At 45.2% G+C, this 19527-nt stretch overlaps 2 protein-coding genes across 3 annotated transcripts in view; both read right to left on the reverse strand.

Annotated features, from left to right (window-relative positions):
* Window positions 1-11838, reverse strand: part of PAK2 (p21 (RAC1) activated kinase 2) — a 39130-nt gene extending 27292 nt beyond the window's left edge. For both annotated transcript variants that reach the window (XM_062499626.1, XM_062499625.1), the window contains exon 1: window positions 11761-11838. The gene's annotated coding sequence lies outside the window, so the exon portion shown is untranslated. The remainder of the gene's footprint in view (window positions 1-11760) is intronic.
* A 731-nt stretch (window positions 11839-12569) lies between these two features.
* Window positions 12570-19504, reverse strand: PIGX (phosphatidylinositol glycan anchor biosynthesis class X). Its single transcript, XM_062499310.1, has 6 exons — window positions 19437-19504; window positions 18756-18819; window positions 18224-18356; window positions 17263-17476; window positions 15949-16049; window positions 12570-14920 (listed from the first exon to the last, which is right to left on the reverse strand). The coding sequence occupies exons 1-6, from the start codon at window positions 19501-19503 to the stop codon at window positions 14777-14779; spliced, it is 723 nt and encodes a 240-aa protein (XP_062355294.1). The 5' UTR covers window position 19504; the 3' UTR covers window positions 12570-14776.
* Window positions 19505-19527: the final 23 nt, after the last annotated feature.

The following is a 19527-nucleotide window of genomic DNA, read 5'->3' on the forward strand; positions in this document are numbered from 1 at the left end:
CAAATTCAGGCCACGCTCCGTTTTATCCAGCCCGCAGCCAGAGTTTTCCTTCAAGGAACCATTCTGCAAAGATGCACAGTGATAACACGTGCTCCAAGGTGTTTGAACCAGCCTGTTCAGCACTGAACAAGGAAATTATCCTTCTTCTACCTCCCAAAAATCCTGAGTCAACTAAAAGCAGACAAGGCAGCCGGCGGCAGGCGCAGCACATGTAAATCCATGAGTTGGGGGTGTTTGTGCTTACTCATATTTCACCACACAGCAGACACTTCTCAGCCTTTATTTTTATAGCTGAGGTTTTCTAAAGATCAAAGGAGAATAGGGAAAAGGGCAAGTATGGAAAAGAAAATGAAGAAAGAAAAATTAAAAAAAAAAAGAAGTCTGCATCTCATTGTCGAGATTCACTCTTAATTAAAGCTGACATTTACAGGCACACATTCCAGAGCAAAAGTTATTTGACTAAAGGCTGCCCTGCATAGGCACCTGTACAGCTTGGTGCATTTCTGTGTTAGTAACATTCCCAGCTCTTTAACCTGGAGATTCACCGTGCAACAGAGCTCTAAAAACCTCAGGCTGCTGGCAATGCGCAGAAAGGTCACCGGTAATGCCAACACAGAATGACAGTGCTTTTTTAACCTTTCTTTTTTTTTATTTTTTTTTTTACCTGCCAGAAATATTACTGGGAAATGGTAAGACAAGGCCATGGCTTCCCCATCCAGATTAGAGGTAACTGGAAAAAGAAGAGGCAACACAAAGTGTGTATGAGGGTGGCAAAACCAGAAAGAATCCAAGGTTAAGGGATCTGGCACTCTCTGATCACACTGGTAGAGCTGTCATATGTCAGCTAAGGGAAAAAGGAATAATAAGGGAGAAGACAAAGGGAAAAGAGAAATGTCTCCCTCCAGAAGAGCTCTCTTTTTCACAGGCACTCAGAATAGAGCTCTTTGTTTCTCTCTAGTGGCTGCCCAAGGCTTGCTCCAACCACAGTAACCAAGGGATAGTGGGAACTTCAGCTCTGCAGAGCAGTCCTGGGGCCAAACCCTTGATTTTTCTTACAGGAGTGCCAACCTGTCACAAAATGCCACAGGGGGAAATCCCAGGGTACACCAGTACAGCTGCTGACCAGATAGTCAAAGCTCTTGGGGAAAGTTCACCAGTTTGCTGAAACCCCTGCATGACACAAGCTCAAGATGCTTCCTTTCTCATACCCACATTGGACACAAACCCAGCAGAGAGGGAGCAAAGGCTTCAAGAAATCAAATGCAGGGGCTGTAAATACCAAAAACACTTGAGCACAGCAAAAAACAAACCCCGCCCAGAGATGGCTTTGGTGGACACACCTCATTTCCTAAGCGTATTCCAGCAGCACCACAGAGAAACTACAGACCATTTCTCCTGGGAGACCTATACTCCATTTGTGTCACAACAGATTACACTGACTTCTTCATACATGGAAACTTCTGCAGGAACAGGGTTCCCTGCAGCATCCCTCTTCTGCACCAGGAAGTTCACTGCTGATAGCTGGGAAAGCTGCTTGTGCAAGGGACCATAAAGCTCACGTCATTCCATCCCCACTCTGGGAAGGGACACCTTCCACTGTCCCAGGCTGCTCCAAGCTCTGTCCAACCTGACCTTGGACACTTCCAGGGATCCAGGGGCAGCCACAGCTTCTCTGGGCACCCTGTGCCAGGATCTCAGCACCCTCACAAGGAAGAACATCTTCCCAATATCCCATCTAAGCCTCTCCTCTTTTATTCTAAAACGATTCCCTGCTGTACTACTACAACCTGCCTGTGTAAAACCTCTCCCTCTTTTTTCTAATCCCCCTTTGGACACTGGAAGGTCTTCCCTGGAGCCTCCTCTTCTCTAGGATGGAGACCCACAGCTCTCCCAGCCTATGCCCAGAGCAGAGAAGCTCCAGCTCTCAGAGCATCTCCACAGTCTCCTCTGGATTTACTTTAACAGGTCCACATTTCTTCTGCTGAAGACTCCAGAGCAGGATGCAATATTCCCAGTGGGATCTTTAAATTAAATGAGAATGCAACACGCTCAGGAGGGGTCACCCCAATATTTCCCTGCCCACAGCAGCTCAGGGTGAAATTTTAGTAATTACTAGTAAATTAATAAATTAGTAAATTAATAGTAAAATACTCATAGAGCTCAGTGAAACCTCACTCACACTTCTGCCACGGCATCTTCACGAGTGCTTCAGGACTGTCACATCATCTCTACACTGATGAGGTTTGAAGTTTTACAGATTTTACACAAGGACACAACCCCTTATTTTGTTTTCTTTTCCTGGCACATTTAAGTCTGTTAGGAGAGGTGAAGTACCTAGATGAGGTATACAACCAATTCTGCAGCCAGCGCAGAGCACCCCAGGCAACCCCTTCCCCATTATTTCAGGACAAAAAAAAAAACAGTACAAAAAGTACAAAGCCCAGCTGCCACAAATTTAAATTATCCTGGATACTCAGATACAATTCTAAACATTAGACCTGGATTCCTCAACAAAAAAACAAAATACTGTAATAAAGTTTTCCTTAAAAAGGGGAGAAAACAAGCAAAGGAGAGGTGCTCTGGAAATGACTCGCTGCACTTCACACTCCTGTTGTGACACTGCCAGTGTTTTCCTTGTGTGCTCTTACAGATTTTCTAGTTTAAAATTACTTGCACACATACAAGCAACACATTCACTTAAAAATTCCCTGAAAATTGGGGTAATGTTCTTGCATGCCTTTCAGAGAGCCAGAGCACTCATTTGGACACTGGAAGCAACAATTTCCACTTAAAATACTGGCTGCCAGAATGAGTTTTTAAACTAACTTTCTGATTTTTCTTTTTGAAGTAATTCCTGGTAAAACTACCTCCCTCACTCTTCTTGCCCATAAACAGGATTTTTATCCAGAGTGCCAAAGAAAACAAATCCAAACCAACTAGAGCTGGTACACAGGCTACAAATCAAAACATACTAAACAGCCAAAAAAAGCTTGAAACTATATCATAATTCAAAATATGTAAATAATTTTATGCTGAAATTGATTTTTGCCAAGCCTACAGTACAAGTACAGGAGTCAGTAAGTAGGGAAAAAACATGAAAAGCCCCAACATTTGTGTTAATATCACTACCCCATAAACTGCTTACAATTTGCAAATCAAATGTATGATAAAAATGCCCTAAACATAGATATTTAAATAAGTGTACAATGCTTTAAACAGCAATTGTATGTGGTTAAATGAATTGAATTTTAACAGTGATTTAATACATTCCACCAATATTAGTACACTTTGAGGGAGTTACTACCCACGGCTGTTTATATAGGATGCAGCAGCACCACAGCCACAAAAAAAATTATTTTACAGCTCAAGAATGAAATACTTTTTTAAAAATAAAAATACAAAATAAAGAATACAGTTACTAACTGAATAGACAGATGGCCTGTGAAAACTACAACCAGGAAGGATAACCAGCACCCTGGGAATCTGAAGGGCTTTCAAAGGAAGCTGTCAAGTTAAAATAATATTGAAACAGTTGACAAAACATAATATTGCACTTAGCTCCAAAAGAGTTGAAAAAAATCTACTTATATAGTTGTACAAATTCTGAGTTGAACACATGAGCATAGGTAACTGCACCTGTTCATTAAACAATGAATGGCATTCCTATAGGAAGAAGATAATTTCAGAGAAATACGACAGGGCAGGAATAAAGCTCCAGAAAATGAATTTTCATGAGGATCAGGCATTTACACACCAAAAGGATGCAGTTCTCAGACCTTGTTCTACCTTATTACCTTGCCCCAGTAACAGCTATGCAATTAATTACAAAGCAGATGAAGATGTTTGGGATGGTGAGACTGAACTCACACAAAACAAACCTCCAAACCAAGGTCTGACATCCAGAAAACACAAATTCAGTGACAACAGGGTGTCTGTCCATGATGTCCTCACACACAGACAGCACCCCAATTCCAAATTAAAGCTATTTATTTTAATAGAAATAAAAGAGACAGAGCTTACTTGAGGGGATCTAATTCCACTGCAAGATGATAGTTATGGGAAAACATGGGACATTGCTCGTGCTGTGCCATCAGCACAAGAAATGAAGATAAATCCCAGCACTGCCTTCACCCCCAGCCTCACTGAGCCCCCACCACAGCAGGCTGAGGGGAGGCAGCACTAATACTCCATTCCTTCAGCCAGAAGAACACAAACAGCAGCCCAAGCAAATCCCGGGCCACATCCCAGCTCTAAAAACCCATTTAACAGAGTCCTCCCACTAAGCTGGTATCCATCACAGTGACACTGCAGTCACCACATAGGGCAACTCACATCATCCAGCACAACAATTTGATGCCTTCCAAATCTTCCTCTTCTTAATTCACAATACCAGTATCTCCTACTGGCAAGGGTGAACATAGAAACAAGGGCATAGAACATTTTTGCTGCAACAAATGAGCATGGAAGGCTTTTATGAAAATCCAAATGCGCGTATTTTTTTAATTTTAAAAAAAATTCTTCTTCATAAATTTTATTGTAACTGTGGAAGAAGGTCATCCCTTTAGAAGTGGTCAGCTTTCCAAGAGTTTGTCATCTAAAGGAAAATTTTCTCAGGTCCTTTCAATTGTTAAGAAAACAGGAAGCAAATTTCAGTAAGCCATTTCAATAGAGTAAAACAGAGATAAATATCTCTATTAAATTTGGCAGCAAAAATAGAGCCCACAGATTATGAAACTGAGCAGCCTCTTGCCACCCAGGGGCAGACCAGAGTCTGTCCCACTCTGCTCACTGCCCATCATCCACGGTCAACCAGCTGTGGCTGTCCCACCCCTGGAAGTGTTCCAGGCCAGGCTGGATAGGGCTGGGAGCAACCTGGGACAGTGCAAGGTGTCCCATGGCAGGGATGGAACAGGATGGGCTTTAAGGTCCCTTCCAACCCAAACCATCCTGGGATTCTATAACCAGGTATGTGTGAGAGCAGAGGCAGTGTGTGAGAAACCAAAAGAAGGCACTGCCAGCATCCTCATCCCATTTAGGAAATTAAAAACAAGACCAACAGAAAGGGACACTAAAGACCCCAAGTGCTGAGGATCACTGACAAGTTATTTGACAAAACCTCTCAGGGTTGGGCAGTAAAAGCTGCTTCAGTAGCACAGGATACAGCAGCATGGAATGAAAGTCACATCTACTTCAAATCTTGACCAAGATCCTCGAAATAAAGATTTCTCCAGTTCAGATGTGTTTAAATCTAGAAAGCTGGCATCTCGCTCTGGTCCATGGGTTTGGGAAGTACTGAGGAAGTAAAGTGCATCCACCACCAGTCTCTTAGCCAAGCATGAGCAGGCAAAAAGGTGCTGCCAAAGATCTTCAATCCCAGAGCAAGAAAGACCTCCAAGGAGCCCTGCCCAAAGTGTTACAAGATAAAACTCAATGCCAAGCATGTGCCTGACAAGTATCTCTTAGCAGCAATGAGGGAATGAAAAAAAAAAAGTCATTTAAATCCTGATGGTGTTTGTAAAAATTTTGTTTTGCAGGAGTAAAGGTCATCACTACCACAAATTAAAGCAAATTAAAAATAATTTCATCTCAGTATTTTCACTTACCCTACATTCTTTCAGTTTATTCCCTAACCCTTCACTATTTTTTTTAAGGCACTAAGACTTTATTATATGAGATGCTCCAAGTCCTAGTCAGATTGATGTGGATGTACAGGTTCACCAGAAGCCTTAATTTCTTCCACAGAAAAACTCCATTCATGTTTACCAAGACAGAGTACATTTCCTTGTGCTGCAAAAAGATTTTCCAGCATGCACACAACAAGCCAAGGAAAATGAGAATTATGCCTCTCAGAAGTAAAATATTTTACAATGGAATAATTACTAATGAACAAGAAAATAAAAGACATCACAACCACATATTAAAACACACAGCCCTGCTTGCAAAGGAACCACCCAATCCAGCTCTACTGAACTATCGTGAATTTTTATTTTTCATTTCCAGCAGCTACCTGGAAAAATAATCCAAAAGTCTCAAAACTAATTCCGTCTAAAAAAAAATTATATATATATATATATATATATATACACACATACATAAAATCCCTGTAAATAGGCCCAAAAGGGCTGAAAAGAAAAAGCACTTACAAAAACAGTGAGTCCTCAGCCAACACATACTTTGGTTACTGCAAAATAGCCTCATCCCAAAAATCAGGAGGAGGTACTTGCCAGAACTTCCTGGCTGCAGCACTCAAGGCTCTCTTTACCACAAAGAATTACCTCCTAAGCTTGGGCACTGCTATCAAAGAGCCTTAGCACGTTGGCATCAGATTAAAATTAACTGTTCTTGTTGCTAAACAGCTTTGAAAATCCCAGCCCTCACTCTCCTCTCTTTGCTTTTTCCACCAAGGGGTAGAGGCAGAAAATATTTCACACTTGGTGATAATGTCCCAGATCTCACAAATCAAAGATTTCACATAATTTATTTTTATAGTAGTGACAGCTAGCATTTCACACATTGAAAATAAAAGGCTGTTTCAAAGGAAAAAAATCATTTAACAACATTAGAGACCTATTTGCTACGCCACAGAAAACGATGGTGGTATTTTGTGAGATCTTGTTCCTTTTGGTGTTTGATCTGAAGCAGCATGCCCAAAAGCTCAGCAAACACATGAAAAAGGCAGGAGGAGCAGAAAGCCAGGCACGCTCCCAGGTTGTTACAAACCATTAGTGTCAGATCACTCAGCAACATTCCCAAGCCAAGTTTAACATCAGGGATTCCTTTTCCAGCAGTCAATTCTCTGATGCACAGGGAGGCCACAGAGGGATTTTGGGATGACTGGAATAACTGGTTTGGGGCCAGGGGAAGGCAAAATTCAAACTGGCTGGTGCCACTTGCCCAGGTGGCCCCAAGTAACAACTTCATGATCACGTATTTTTGTGGAAATTAATGCCAGCAGGTGGATTTAATGTCCTGGTAAAATCTCAAGCACTCAACTTATTTAATTCAAGTATAAAATACCAAGTTTACCTTTTTAGTAACAGTTTCAAATTTTAAAAGTTGCTCACTTTCAAACATTAACATAACTTACTAAACAACTGGTTACTTTTCACCGTAAAGCAGATAATTCACAAGCTGAATGAGCTATTTCCACAAAAATCTGCCCAGCCAGGTCTTGCCTGGAGCCCAAATCCCCAGATCCCTTTAAACAGCCCTTTGCTGTAGACAGGCTTAGGGGAAAGATCTGTCATTCTTCCAGGTTCTCACTTGACTGGAGACCTTTTCAAAAGGAAATGGGTTAAATATTCAAAGGTGAGTTTAAAAGGCATCTTCCAGAAGCAGCTTTTTCTTGCTCTTGTCCAGGAGATACCTCTGCTAGCCAAAGCAGTTCTAAAATGACTTTAAATGAAAATCTAATGCAACGTAGAGTAGAAAACATCCCATTTCTAAAATAAACCCCAAGCTATCAGATAACTCTAATTTTATTCCTTAAAGAAGCTGTGGGAAAGCTGACAGTGGGTACACTCAAACATCCAGCACCTAAACAGGAAGAATAAAACTTTAGAGGGGGAGGGAAAAAAGGAGAAGTTGAACTGGAAAACCTTTTCAGTGTATTTCCTTTCCTTACTACACCTGCCAGCTGCCCTCTCTCTGATTCACATGATGTTAAATCCCTCTCTCAACACTGAGCACCATTTAAATCACACCCACCTCTGCCCCAATACGTTGGCTCCTTCTGTGTTAAATCAAACTACAGAATTAAAAATTAATAAACCCGCCTTATCAAAGTAACTCCTTTCAAGATATAAAGCAACTTTTGCTAATTAGCTGAGAGAACAGCCCTGACCTAAGGTTCAAATATCACTCAGCTTTGGGTGCATCAGTAGCAGTGCTGTGCTCAGATCTTTTGGGAAACAATGACCTATGATTATACAAAGCCCTCCAGTGTTTCCATAAGTATTAAAAATAATGTATTTCCCTCGTAAAATGTATTCATTCAAACAATTTTAAGCACCAATACATCATTAGAAGCTGAGGTAAAGATTTTTAAAAGCATTTTCAAATTCACAAACAGAAATTAAGATATATCCATCTGAGAATTTCAAAATTCCCTTTTTTTTGCCTGAAGGGAAAGAGCTACCTCACTAATTTTGTAGCATTTCAATGTACTGTAACCTTTAGAGAGAATGAGGAAATCCTACCACAAATTCACAGTGTATCTAGTCAAAATTTATCTCAACAGAAAAACTGAAACTCAGTTTTAAGTCATCTTCTTAACACTTACATCCCTGCCTGCCAGGTGAGACCTTTTCAAAGCCTGGTTAATCCCCATTTCCAGCTGAGAAAATGGAAAAGAAGCTGAGAAAACATTAAGAATGATCCACTTAAAAAACTGGCAAGTCAGGTAGAGAACTAGGACCAAAACCAGCATTTCCAGCTCTCAGTGACAGACACTGCCCACTACATCAGTCAAAATACAAACACTGAAGCTGTGTCTTTTCCCTTTAAAGGAAACAACTTTTAACAGCTTTAGGTAAAACTCCGATCTGACCTCTCACAAACCTTGAACAGTGAAGTAAGGCTTGAACTAAGCTCCATTTGCACTTCATACCTGGTGGGTCACTAGATTTCTTCTCACCTGACAACACCTACTACCTTCTTGCCACCTGTACATTTAAATGCAAACAAGAGCATTCAAAATCTTATCAACCTCAAGACACAGGAAAGCACAGCACGATAAGAGGCTGCAGTGTTTCCTTGCTAAAATGAACCCCTGCCCTGCCCAAGGGTTTCTTGTCCTTTGCCCCCAGGTGAGTGCTCTGGACTCCTCTCTTTCCACACCCACTGGCAGGAGGTGCTGCTTCCTCCATGGTGCTTTCCTGGTCAAACTGTCCTTGCCAAAAGGCAGAACCAACCCAGCCTGGCATGAATTAGACTTTATCTTTCCTTGAAGCCAGCCTGGCAGCTCAACCTGGCACTCAGCTGACTGGTAATCTCTGCCAGGGCAAGTGGCAACCTCGGCAGCGGCAACGTTCAAGGCACCTGCAAAGGTTCAGTCCCTGGCACTGCCAGGACAGGTACAAAAACCCCTCCAAGGGGACACTTATGCCCTCCAGGCACAGACAGTCACCTTTCACTCAGATTTAGGAGGGAGGTGCCTGCACGGAAGGTGAAAATGCAGCATGGTACAGCCTTGCTGAATCAATCCGAGCCTGAAGGAGCGCCTTTGCTTCGATTACATTTCTCGGAAAAGAAGGGAAAAGCTCCACAACCACCTTACTTCAGCCTTTTGGCAGCTGCCAGCAGAATCAGGATGAATGTAATCCATGGTGCCTGGCTGCTCATGTCCCCTCCTTCCCCTCGCTGTCCCCAGCAGCAGGCCTCTGCTTCCATCTCTCCATGGATGCCCTGGAGATGCAGCTCCCTCCCAAAGCTGTGTCCCAGAGTGGGAGCCAGGACTTGGAGCTCTGCTGGTGCTGTCCCTGGGCCGGGCCATCCGGAGCAGCCTCTGTGACTCGGGGTTGTTTGCAGAACAAAGAGCTGCTTCACAGACACGTCAGTAACTCTGTGTGTTGTGAGGAACGAGAAAATACTGGCACAAACCTCAGAGACCAGAAACCTCCCCATGCACAAAGCAGATAAAAGGAGGAAAAACCCAAACAAAACCAACCCAAGACAGATGTCAGGGCTCTGAAGCAGAAGTATCTTACTAATAACACACAGACCTCGACTGGGGTCCCTACAGCTTTTCATCTCACCAGAACAAAACCTGCAGCATCAACCAATACACTTAATTCTGAAGTTATTTTGAAATCAAAGGTGCTTGAACAATTTCCCCCTTTAAACACAACCAAAATGTTGACCAACAACCACCCAAGCAAACTTGGGATTTTAAAAGGGTATTAATTTAAAACATGCCCAAGACTGGAGCTGCCTTTAGGTGGTTGAAGCATCCACCCACCTAGCCCAGCATCCAGAGAGGGAGCACGAGCAGGTGCCTCTGGGAATAAACTCCCACTGCTGGCCAAAGGTCCAAGCTGTATCCCAGCACAAATTTCATCCCAGTAAATCAGCCTCTGACAAGCAGCTGCCCAGCAGAGCCCAAGCCTCAGATGCACTGCATAGGCTGCATGGTGATAAAAAGTGAAAAATATACAGACAGAGCCAATATTCCACATTTAACAGCCTGACATTTTTGTTTTAACAACCACCTTTGTACAAAGATGAGCCAAATTCCATATGCAACTGAGCACAGAAAATCCAAGTTACTCTTCCCTCTGGCCTCCAGAACTGCAATATCCAACCACTGAACTTCAGAGTGAGGTTCTTCCTGCCTCTAAAATACATTACCCAGAGCATTTTGTTTAAAGTGCTCCTACTATCTCAAAGGTTCTACTCAAAAACTCATAAAACAACGACTTTTCAGTTTTGTATTTCTATTCTCCTTTTATTTTATTTCAGTCTGTAATGACCAAGCTGCACCCTGGTAACATATGCTTTAACCTGCCTCCACAATATCCCTGGAAGTTTAATGACTTTTTCCTCTAAAATGAGTGAACTGAAGCACAAAGTAGCTAATCCCCGTTTTGTTTTTTTCTTTTTTATGGGAGATACCACCCCAGGACTCACATTACAAGGACACAAATAGCAAAGCAAATCCCAGACTCTCTGGAGTGAGTACTGCTTTTTGAAGCATTAAAAAACCCACCAAAAAAAAAAAAAAAAGAAGGCAAAACCAGAGAAAGACAGGAACGATAAAAACTTCACAATATACCATGTCTGAGTTGCACCTAACACTGCTATTACTGCAGGACCTCCAAAGCAATGTTTATGTTACATATCCAGACACCACTGGCCGTAGGGCAGCTCGTGAACTGGTTTATTTTGGCTACAGCAAAGCACAGCCTTGCTCCTCGAAAGCAGCTGATGAACTCTCTGTTCCCAAATCAGCCTTTGGGCAGTCGCCACATGGACCAGGCTAGATCCAGCTTTGCTCTCCTGGCTCCTTATTTCCATGAGTACATTTAGATCAGGTATTAGCAAGAAACTGTTCTCTGCAAGGGAGGCGAGGCCCTGGCACAGCTGCCCACAGAAGCTGTGGCTGTCCCATCCCTGGAAGTGTCCAAGGCCAGGCTGGACAGGGCTCGGAGCAATCTGGGACAGCGGGAGGTGTCCCTGCCCATGGCAGGGGTGGAACTGAATGGGCTTTAAGGTCCAGTCCAACACCAACCATCCTACATCTCTGCCATTCTAACCCATTCTACTTGGCTTTGACAAACATAAAAAGCCGCCTCAGAAGCAGGGCAGGAACACGGGGAGCTGTAAAACCCGGCGGGTGCGGGGCCCGTGGAGCAGCAGCTTTCCCCAAGGGATGGAAGGACGTGGGCCCGCCAAGAGCCGGGGCCAGCGGGGCTCTGACAGCCCGCGGGGCTCTGACAGCCCGCGGGCCCGGAGCGCGGCTCTCCCGCGGTCACTCCCAGCGGCGGCCGCGAAAGCCGCGCTCCCCCCGCGCTCTACCGGGGTTTGCGGCGCTCCCGGCGGCGGGGGCCGAGGCGGGGCCGCCGGGGCCCGCAGGAAGCGGGGCCGAGCAGCGGGGCCGCGGCCGGGGGGCGGCGGGACCGGGCCGGGCCGGGCCGGAGGGAGAGCGAGGGAAGGAGTGAGAGGCGATCCACGCCCCGGGCGCGCCCGCCGCAGGCCCGGCCCGGCCCGGCCGGCGCCGCACAAAGGGCGGGGGGCGCGGCCGGCAGGTGTGAGCGGACTCACCGGGTGGGGCGGCGCCGCCGTCTCGGCGGACGGACGGACGGACGGACGGACGGAGCGGAGTGGAGCTGAGCGGGGCGGCGGAACCCGGACCCGGCGGGGCGGCGGCGGCGGGGCCGGAGGGGAAGCGGAACCGCCGCGCGTGGCCACTGCCCGCGGGGGCGGGGGCGGAGCATTGCCGCGGGGGCACCGCCCGCCGCGGCCGGAAGTGCGTCACCGCGGGGCATGATGGGAGTTGTAGTCCGCTCCTTGCTGCTGGGGGAAGTCTTTTATACCTATAAACTGTATCTACTGTATCTATATATAAAATATATCTACTATATATAGTAGATATATAGGTATATTTATATACCTATAAACTATATCTAATATTTATGGTGATTTAGTTATATATTTTTATTTGTAAAAAACATTAGAGTCAGAGAAAACTAAAAGAGCCTGACAGCATTAAAAAATTAATTATATATGTACTATATACATAAATAACATTTATTTTATAATAAATGTTTGATTTTAAAATGTTTATTATAAATAAATATTGCAATAATATTTAATTGTATTACATTTGTTTTATAATAAATGTTACATATATCGTACATATTATGTGTGATATAACATATTGTACCTATAAAATATATTAATGCATATATTATATATAATATACAATATATCTTATATCTAGTAATGTTATGCATAACATACTACATATCATGTTGTAACATTTATTATAATACATATTATAAATAAAATATATGTGATATATTATTATATATATTAAAATATATTTTAAATGTATAACATTTCTCTTTTTCTAGGCTATCTGGATCTCTTATTTTTCTCCTCCCACCATCCTTACACACATTAAGGATGAGGATGTTTGTGTCCAACCCTTGTGGCAGAACTCCTGAATACCTCATTCCTGTCTCCAAAACTGCCAGAATTTTTGCACAGGTCTTACAGCTCCTCCTCTGATCTCTGTGATCCCTCTGGGACTGACACTTGAATCCTCCTGCAGGGTACACCTGCTAAACTCTGTGCTGGCTTATTGACAGGAGTTTCTGCTCTGAGAGAGAGATTCACTGGCAAATTCCTTTGCAATTAACACTGCTATGGTTATCAGACTTATTTACAGCTTGTAAGGAAAAATGTGTCTGCTGTATTTATAATACAAGTGCTATGGATTTAAAACCAGCAAATATTTTCCACACCAACCCCTCCCCTTGTGAAGCTCTGCCATTCCTCTCATATTTTACATTAATCAGAATTGATTACTTAGGTTCAGTTGAAAAGGTGATTGATGGCAATCTTGATACATACTTTAATTCCACATTTTTATCACCTGCAATATTTTTCCACATTTGCCCAGAGGACATTCCCATTTCCTTTCCCTAGGTTTTGCCAGGGAGATTGATTTAGCTGAGGGATTCAACTTGTGATTTTCAACTGGTGCTAAAAAACAGGCTAAAACCTTGAGCTCTGGCAATCCGGGATGTTGCCATTCCAAGGGTCAGGCTAGAACACAGAATTACCTGTGTAACACAGAGTGCAGGAACAAACTCAGCTCTGGGAATTGAACATCCCACGTGGAGACAAGTCATATGGTGCTGGTCCCAGTGCTGACAGCCCAAATCTCTCTTTGATTGTTTCCAACCTGCTGTGGAATTCACTCTGTTGAATTCCAGCAGGAGAAAGATGCCCAAGGAATCCTGAGGCTACAGCTGCACATTAGTGAAAGGCTGCACACCGAGCCCTTGAAAGGAATTTTCACACACACGCTCACCTAGATTACCTGCTTTGACTCGTTTATTTGAGGTTTATCAGGAATAAAAGCTATTTTCTCCTCACAGGGGGTACCCTGGGCTCCCAGTGCCACCTACTGACAACTGGAGACAGCACCCGAGCTCTGCTGCTCCAGAGCCTCTTGGCTTTTCCATTAGGTAATTTCCTCTCAATTTCCTTCTATTTATCAACTGTCCTGGAGACTGAATGTAGATCTTCTAAATATTTGCTTCTAGTCACTATCCTGTCCCTCACTTTCATCTTCTCAAAGTCTCTTTCCACTCATGAAATAGGGTGAAATTTCTTCAAATTTTCTAAACGCTTTCAATTCTGACCAATTGCTCAGCTTGGAGAAAAGGAGGCTCAGGGGAACCTTCTCTTTCTCCACAACTCCTGACAGGAGGTGAAGCCAGGTGAGGATCAGGCTCTTCTCCAGGAAACAAGGGACAGAACAAGAGGAAACAGCCTCAAGCTGTGCCAGGGGAGGTTCAGGTTGGATATTGGGAAAGGTTCCTCTTGGAAAGGGTTGTCCAGCCCTGGCACAGCTGCTCAGGGCAGTGGTAGAATCCCCATTCCTGGAGGGATTTAACAGATGTGTGGATGTGGCACTTGGGGACATGGCTTAGGAGTCCATGAGTCCACTCAGTGATCTTAGAGGGCTTTTCCAACCTTAATAACTCTGTGATTCTAATTTGGCCAAGAGCAGCCAATCCCTCACAGTTATTAGGATGGGAGTGATTATTGATGTGTCCCAGGCAGGCACAGAATGTCTCTTCACAAATTCATACATAACCCATCTGCACAACAAGCTTAAAATTCAGAAATTTTAATGACTTGATAATGTTTTTCATACCCTTAATAACCAATCCCTGAGTCAAGAAATACCAACACCTCTGTAAGAGGCAGCACTCTATTGGAAGCAGGCTCTGGGCCAGGAGGAAGGAATAGGAGCCCCAAATCTACTCCTGGCTGTTGCCTCATTGCTCACAGCAGTGCTTTCAGCTTTTTGAGGCTTTTTCCTACTCTCCATCTACTTTGGATATTGACAACACACCCAAAATGTCTTCTAGGCTGTGGAAGGCATTTATAAGCATTATGAGCCAAAGGAACTATAATTCATTATGGGACCCTTGCACCCACTAAGACATAATTAACAGTAGAGTAGGATCCATTCAGGAATCCAGTGCAATATCCAGTTAGTTTTGCTGGATGGAGGTCAGACATTCCATATTTCCTCAGGTCACTGTGAGAAGTGCCCATACTTGCAGGCAGCAGCAAGGATCAGGCCAGAGCAGAGCCCTGTGGTGAGCAAGGTCAGGGCACACACCAGAGAACTGTGCTCCCTGAGCCCTACAGGAACCCTCAGCATCAACTCCTCATGTGCCTACAAAGAAAAATAAACACATAACACACATTTGAACAGCTGTTTCTTTTTTTTTTTTGCTACAACCGAGAGGATTAGAACCCTGATTTAATGAGGCCTTGGCTAAAGCTTCCTCTGAGACTCAATATCAGAACCAGGATGGGACATCCCCTTTAATTCACAGCCACTGCTGCACTGCACAGCTCAGGACATGGATCTGCTGCCATCTGTATTCCTGTATCTCTGCTCCTACTCCAGCCACTGAGGGTATGCATGGAATGCTGCAGGGAGAGCAGCTCCCAAGGTGAGCTCTGACCACTAAGGAGGCAGATTTCTCCAAACTGAACAACAATTTGGTTTTTCATGGATACAGGAAGCTGCAAAATGTTTATGGACAAGAGCTACAGAGGTCCCAGAGGTCTGCAGGTATCTTAAATATAGGAAGGCACATGTGCTACAACAAGAGATTTTATTATATAAATCAGTCTAATTTCTGAATCTCTACACTACTGTGGCACTTTTGAACATCAAAGATAGTTGTTGGCCCATACTAAATATTCAACTTTCCTTGGTTTTGATCACAGTAAGAAACTCTATCTTTTCCTAAACAACTACCCAATCAGGTAACAACCAAGCAAATAGAAGTGGCCTTTTTTCAGGATGCTACTCCTCACATCTTTGCAGTTTTACCATCATTTTAGTTAGAACATCATCTTCCACCTTGCTACTCCTCTGAAGCACCAACATTGTAAAGACTTTTCTTAACTGACCAGTGCCAGTTACATCCTAGGATTCCAAGTAAACCAGCAAAGGAAGAAAAAAGGTCAGGAGAGCAGCCATGCTAAAAGGCCAGAAGAGCACAGCCACTGTAAACATAGCAGAAGAACAGGATGACACCCCCTCTAAAAGCCAGTCAGAAAGGAAGAAAGGAGCCTGGCAAAGGAGGAACCACTCAGTTAGTCTTTTAATGACTAATTCCTGTGCTATGAAAGGTGTTAATCACAGCAAAAAGGCAGCAGCTGTTAAAAAGAACCGGAGGAAGAACTCACGGGTCTGTGTTTTGTGCTGTGCCACTGACAGGGACTGGTGGTGTCAGATGAGCAGGGAGTGTCCACTTCAGCAGGTTCCCAGCACTCTGCAGACAGGTGACCTAGGGAAGGCATTCCTGCATCACCAGGAGCCAGGCAGGATAAGCAATCTGGCCTGCAAGTTTTTTACAAATAAAGGATTCCCCCCCCCCCCCCCCCCCTCCCCCCCCCCCCAACAGCTCAACAGAATCTAATCCCTGGGAGCCAAGTGACAAAACACCCCTGCATGGTCAAAGTGATACTGGACAGTCCCTGCTGTGAACTTTACAACTCTTCCCTTCCTGATACAGCAGGTACCCAAGAAAGAATCATACTTGTGTGGTATCTTGGCCCTTCTGTCCTTAACAGGGTAAAGAATTCCTGGTTAGCCTGCAGACCCCTGAACTTTAGCCACATAGTTAAAATTTTCCCCAAAATAAATAATAAGTCCCCAAAATAAGTAAGGCCATTTCTCTTCTTGGCCTACTGTCAGCACATAAAAGATCTCTCTTCCAATACTTGAAAACATTTCCCATTAATCATTAAAAATAAATGTTTTCCTGCTCACAACTAGTAAATGTGGCAGAAACCCAAGAAGATTTAACACCCCTTTTTTAAGTGACCAGGTAGTCCTGCCTGTCCCTATGCTTATCCCAGAAAATCGTAACTCAACTGATGTACAAGTAAAGAAAAAGGAGTTGAAAATCATTAGTGCGCTTGATTTTGTGAAGGGCCATAAAATTCGTAACAAAAATATAGGATTTTGCTGTTCACATAACTTGAAATACTAATTATAGTGGATATCAGCTTCTTGTTTCATCAGGAGTTTGAGACTCCAACCATTCCAAGCTTCAGGCACAGTTTCCTACATTCCCCCTTTATATAGAAAGGGAATGCAGTAACAGAGTGTTAGAAGCCATCAGAATACTCTGATTACTCTGAATAGGTGACAGTGGCTATTAAATACACCCTGCACAGCTCCAGCTCCGAGGGAAAAGCAGTCAGAGCAGGGGGCCTTTGGCAAACCAGGCCCTGCTGGGATCGTGACAGACACGGATCATGACAACTGCCACATCTTCCAGCTGGAAGAGCCCAAGCAGCACAGGGGTAGTGGCAGCAGCACAACACAGAGCAGCCTCTGACAACCCCCTGCCTTCGGGTTGTGCTGCTTTGAGCAGCACTCAGCGAGGAAGACAACGAGGTCTTTATCGGGGCCACGCCTTCTGCTCGTGTCCATCTCAGACACAACCAGATTCCAAGCTCAGGATTGCCCAAGAGCATCAATGAGAATCTCACTGTGGCAGCAGCAGAGCAGCACCTCCGGGCTCTCCAGAACAACCAAGGCTTCTCCTGTCCCCTCGGCCGGCCGGTGGTACCGGGCGTGCACGGGCACGGCGGCGCGGAAACAGCGGGAACAGCGCGCGTCCGGCTCCAGGAACAGCAGCAGGAAAAGATCCCTGGCCAGGTACTCGGGAGCCTCCACGTCAACGACATCAGGAAATAGCGCTGCCTGCAAGCAGGGAGAGATACAGGTGTGGCTGTGATGGAAATCCAAAATCATTTCCCTCATTCTAACACCGACCTTGATTTTGTGGATGATCAAGTTGGGAATTCCAGACTTAAGCTGTTCCAAAATACCTTTTCAAGACTGTTTTCAATGAGTGACTCCTACATGTGGAAAGTTCACAGTGTCACTGTGCCTACAGCCAAACCTGTGAGATGTCAGCTCAATGAGGTGTGTCAGCAAGGCCAGACCTGCACCTCAGGAGCTGCCCACAGCCTTTGCATCCATGTTTTACACAAATTAAACGCCTAAGCAGATAAAAGCCACAGCTGTTGCACATCTCTCTACCCAAAATGTGAAGCAAAGACTGGGAAGCAGCACAGAAGGCCGGCATGAAAATGAAGCTGGGACACTGCTCAGCCCAAACACACAGCACATGACTCAGAGCTCACCAAAACCTCTCTGGGGGTTTCCCTTCCACCTTCTGAACCTGAGGTCCTTTTACCACAGCTGCTCACCTGGGGCTAAGAGAGGAGCAGCAGCTCCCTGGTTCATCACCTGTGTGTGAGAACATCAGCAGCACAGGGCCAGGCATTGCCAAGAGAGCTGAGCTACGAGGAGACACCAGGAAGATTGTATTCTTTGGCATCTCCTTCCAGGAATCAATCACCTTGGTTGAACGAGACCAGACATTACAGCTCCCTGAGTCCTTACCTGATTCACTACCAGCTCTCCTGGTGTTGGGGCCATTACCTTTGTTAGATTTTGCTGCTGCAGTGTTGCCAGCTCGTAGGGATCCACGTAGATTCCTGGTGGCAGACGCACTTGAGCTGCCACTGCACATCCTGCTGCATCCTCCCCGAGCTCCACCTTCACCAGCAGGTCCCTTCAAACAGCAACAGGAGCAAAAAATTTACACCCACACTTCAAAAGTCAGCACAAGACCCCTGAGGGACATTTCTCAGATGAGATGAGAGGCAGCTCTCACACTGTGCGCAACTAAACCCTCACCTCAAGACCACATCCACAGCCAAAACAAAATTTCACTTCTTTGTTAATGCCCCAGAACCACCAATGGCCTCCAGAAAAAGTTTTAGAAAGGGGACTCCTATTTTCCCTCCACTGCAGCTTGTTAAACCCTTGATCATGTTAATACATTCCTGACACATGTCCAGGGATCACAGCCCAGGGAGATGATACAACTCCACATGAAAAGAAGAGAAGCTTCTTCCAGCAGAAAATCCTGTGGCACGTTATGCTGATGGAGGGCAGGGTGAGGACTCACCTGTGAAACCCCTCTTTCAGGAGCTCCTGTGTGACAGTGGTGTCCCGACAGGCTGCCTGCACATCTAAAGTGACACAGAGCCAACAATGTAACAGCACAGTGACCGCAGGGGCTGGCAACCTCAACGAGTGAAGTTTAACAACTCATGAAAACCTCTGCAAACCCCCTCCCAGAAGAAGGGAAGCGGTATCTGACTGTCATCAAAGTGCAGAAGAGGTTTCTTGCTTCACTGGTCGAGCCATACTTCCCAAATCCATTCACAGGATGGTTTGGAAGAGACTTTAAAGCCCACTCTGTTCCAACCCTCTTCTTGGGGCAGGGACACCTTCCCAAACACCAGGGTGCTCGAGGTCTGTCCTTGAACTTCCAGACACAGCTTCTCTGGGCAACCTGTGCCAGAGCCTCACCACCCTCACAGGGGAGAATTCCGTCCCAATAACCCATCTGTCCCTGCCCTCTGGCAGTGGGACACCATTCCCCCTCGTCCTCTCACTCCTTCCCTTGTCCCAAGTCCATCTCCAGCTCTCCTGGCGCCCCTTTAGTCACTGGGAGGGACTCTACGGTCTCCCTGGAGCCTTCTCTTCTCCAGGCGAAACACTCCCAGCTCCCCCAGCCCGTCTCCAGAGAAGAGGAGCCGGCTCCGCCACCTTTTCCCGGCGCGCTCCCCTTGCGGGAACTCACGGAGGGCGCAGAGCAGCGCGCCCAGCCCGGCACCGACCCGCATCGGCTCCCGCCGCCCGCCCGCCATGGCGGCCCGCTCCGCGCAGGCCCG

Source organism: Cinclus cinclus, chromosome 10, assembly GCF_963662255.1.
Source record: "Cinclus cinclus chromosome 10, bCinCin1.1, whole genome shotgun sequence".
Taxonomy (NCBI): Eukaryota; Metazoa; Chordata; class Aves; order Passeriformes; family Cinclidae; genus Cinclus; species Cinclus cinclus.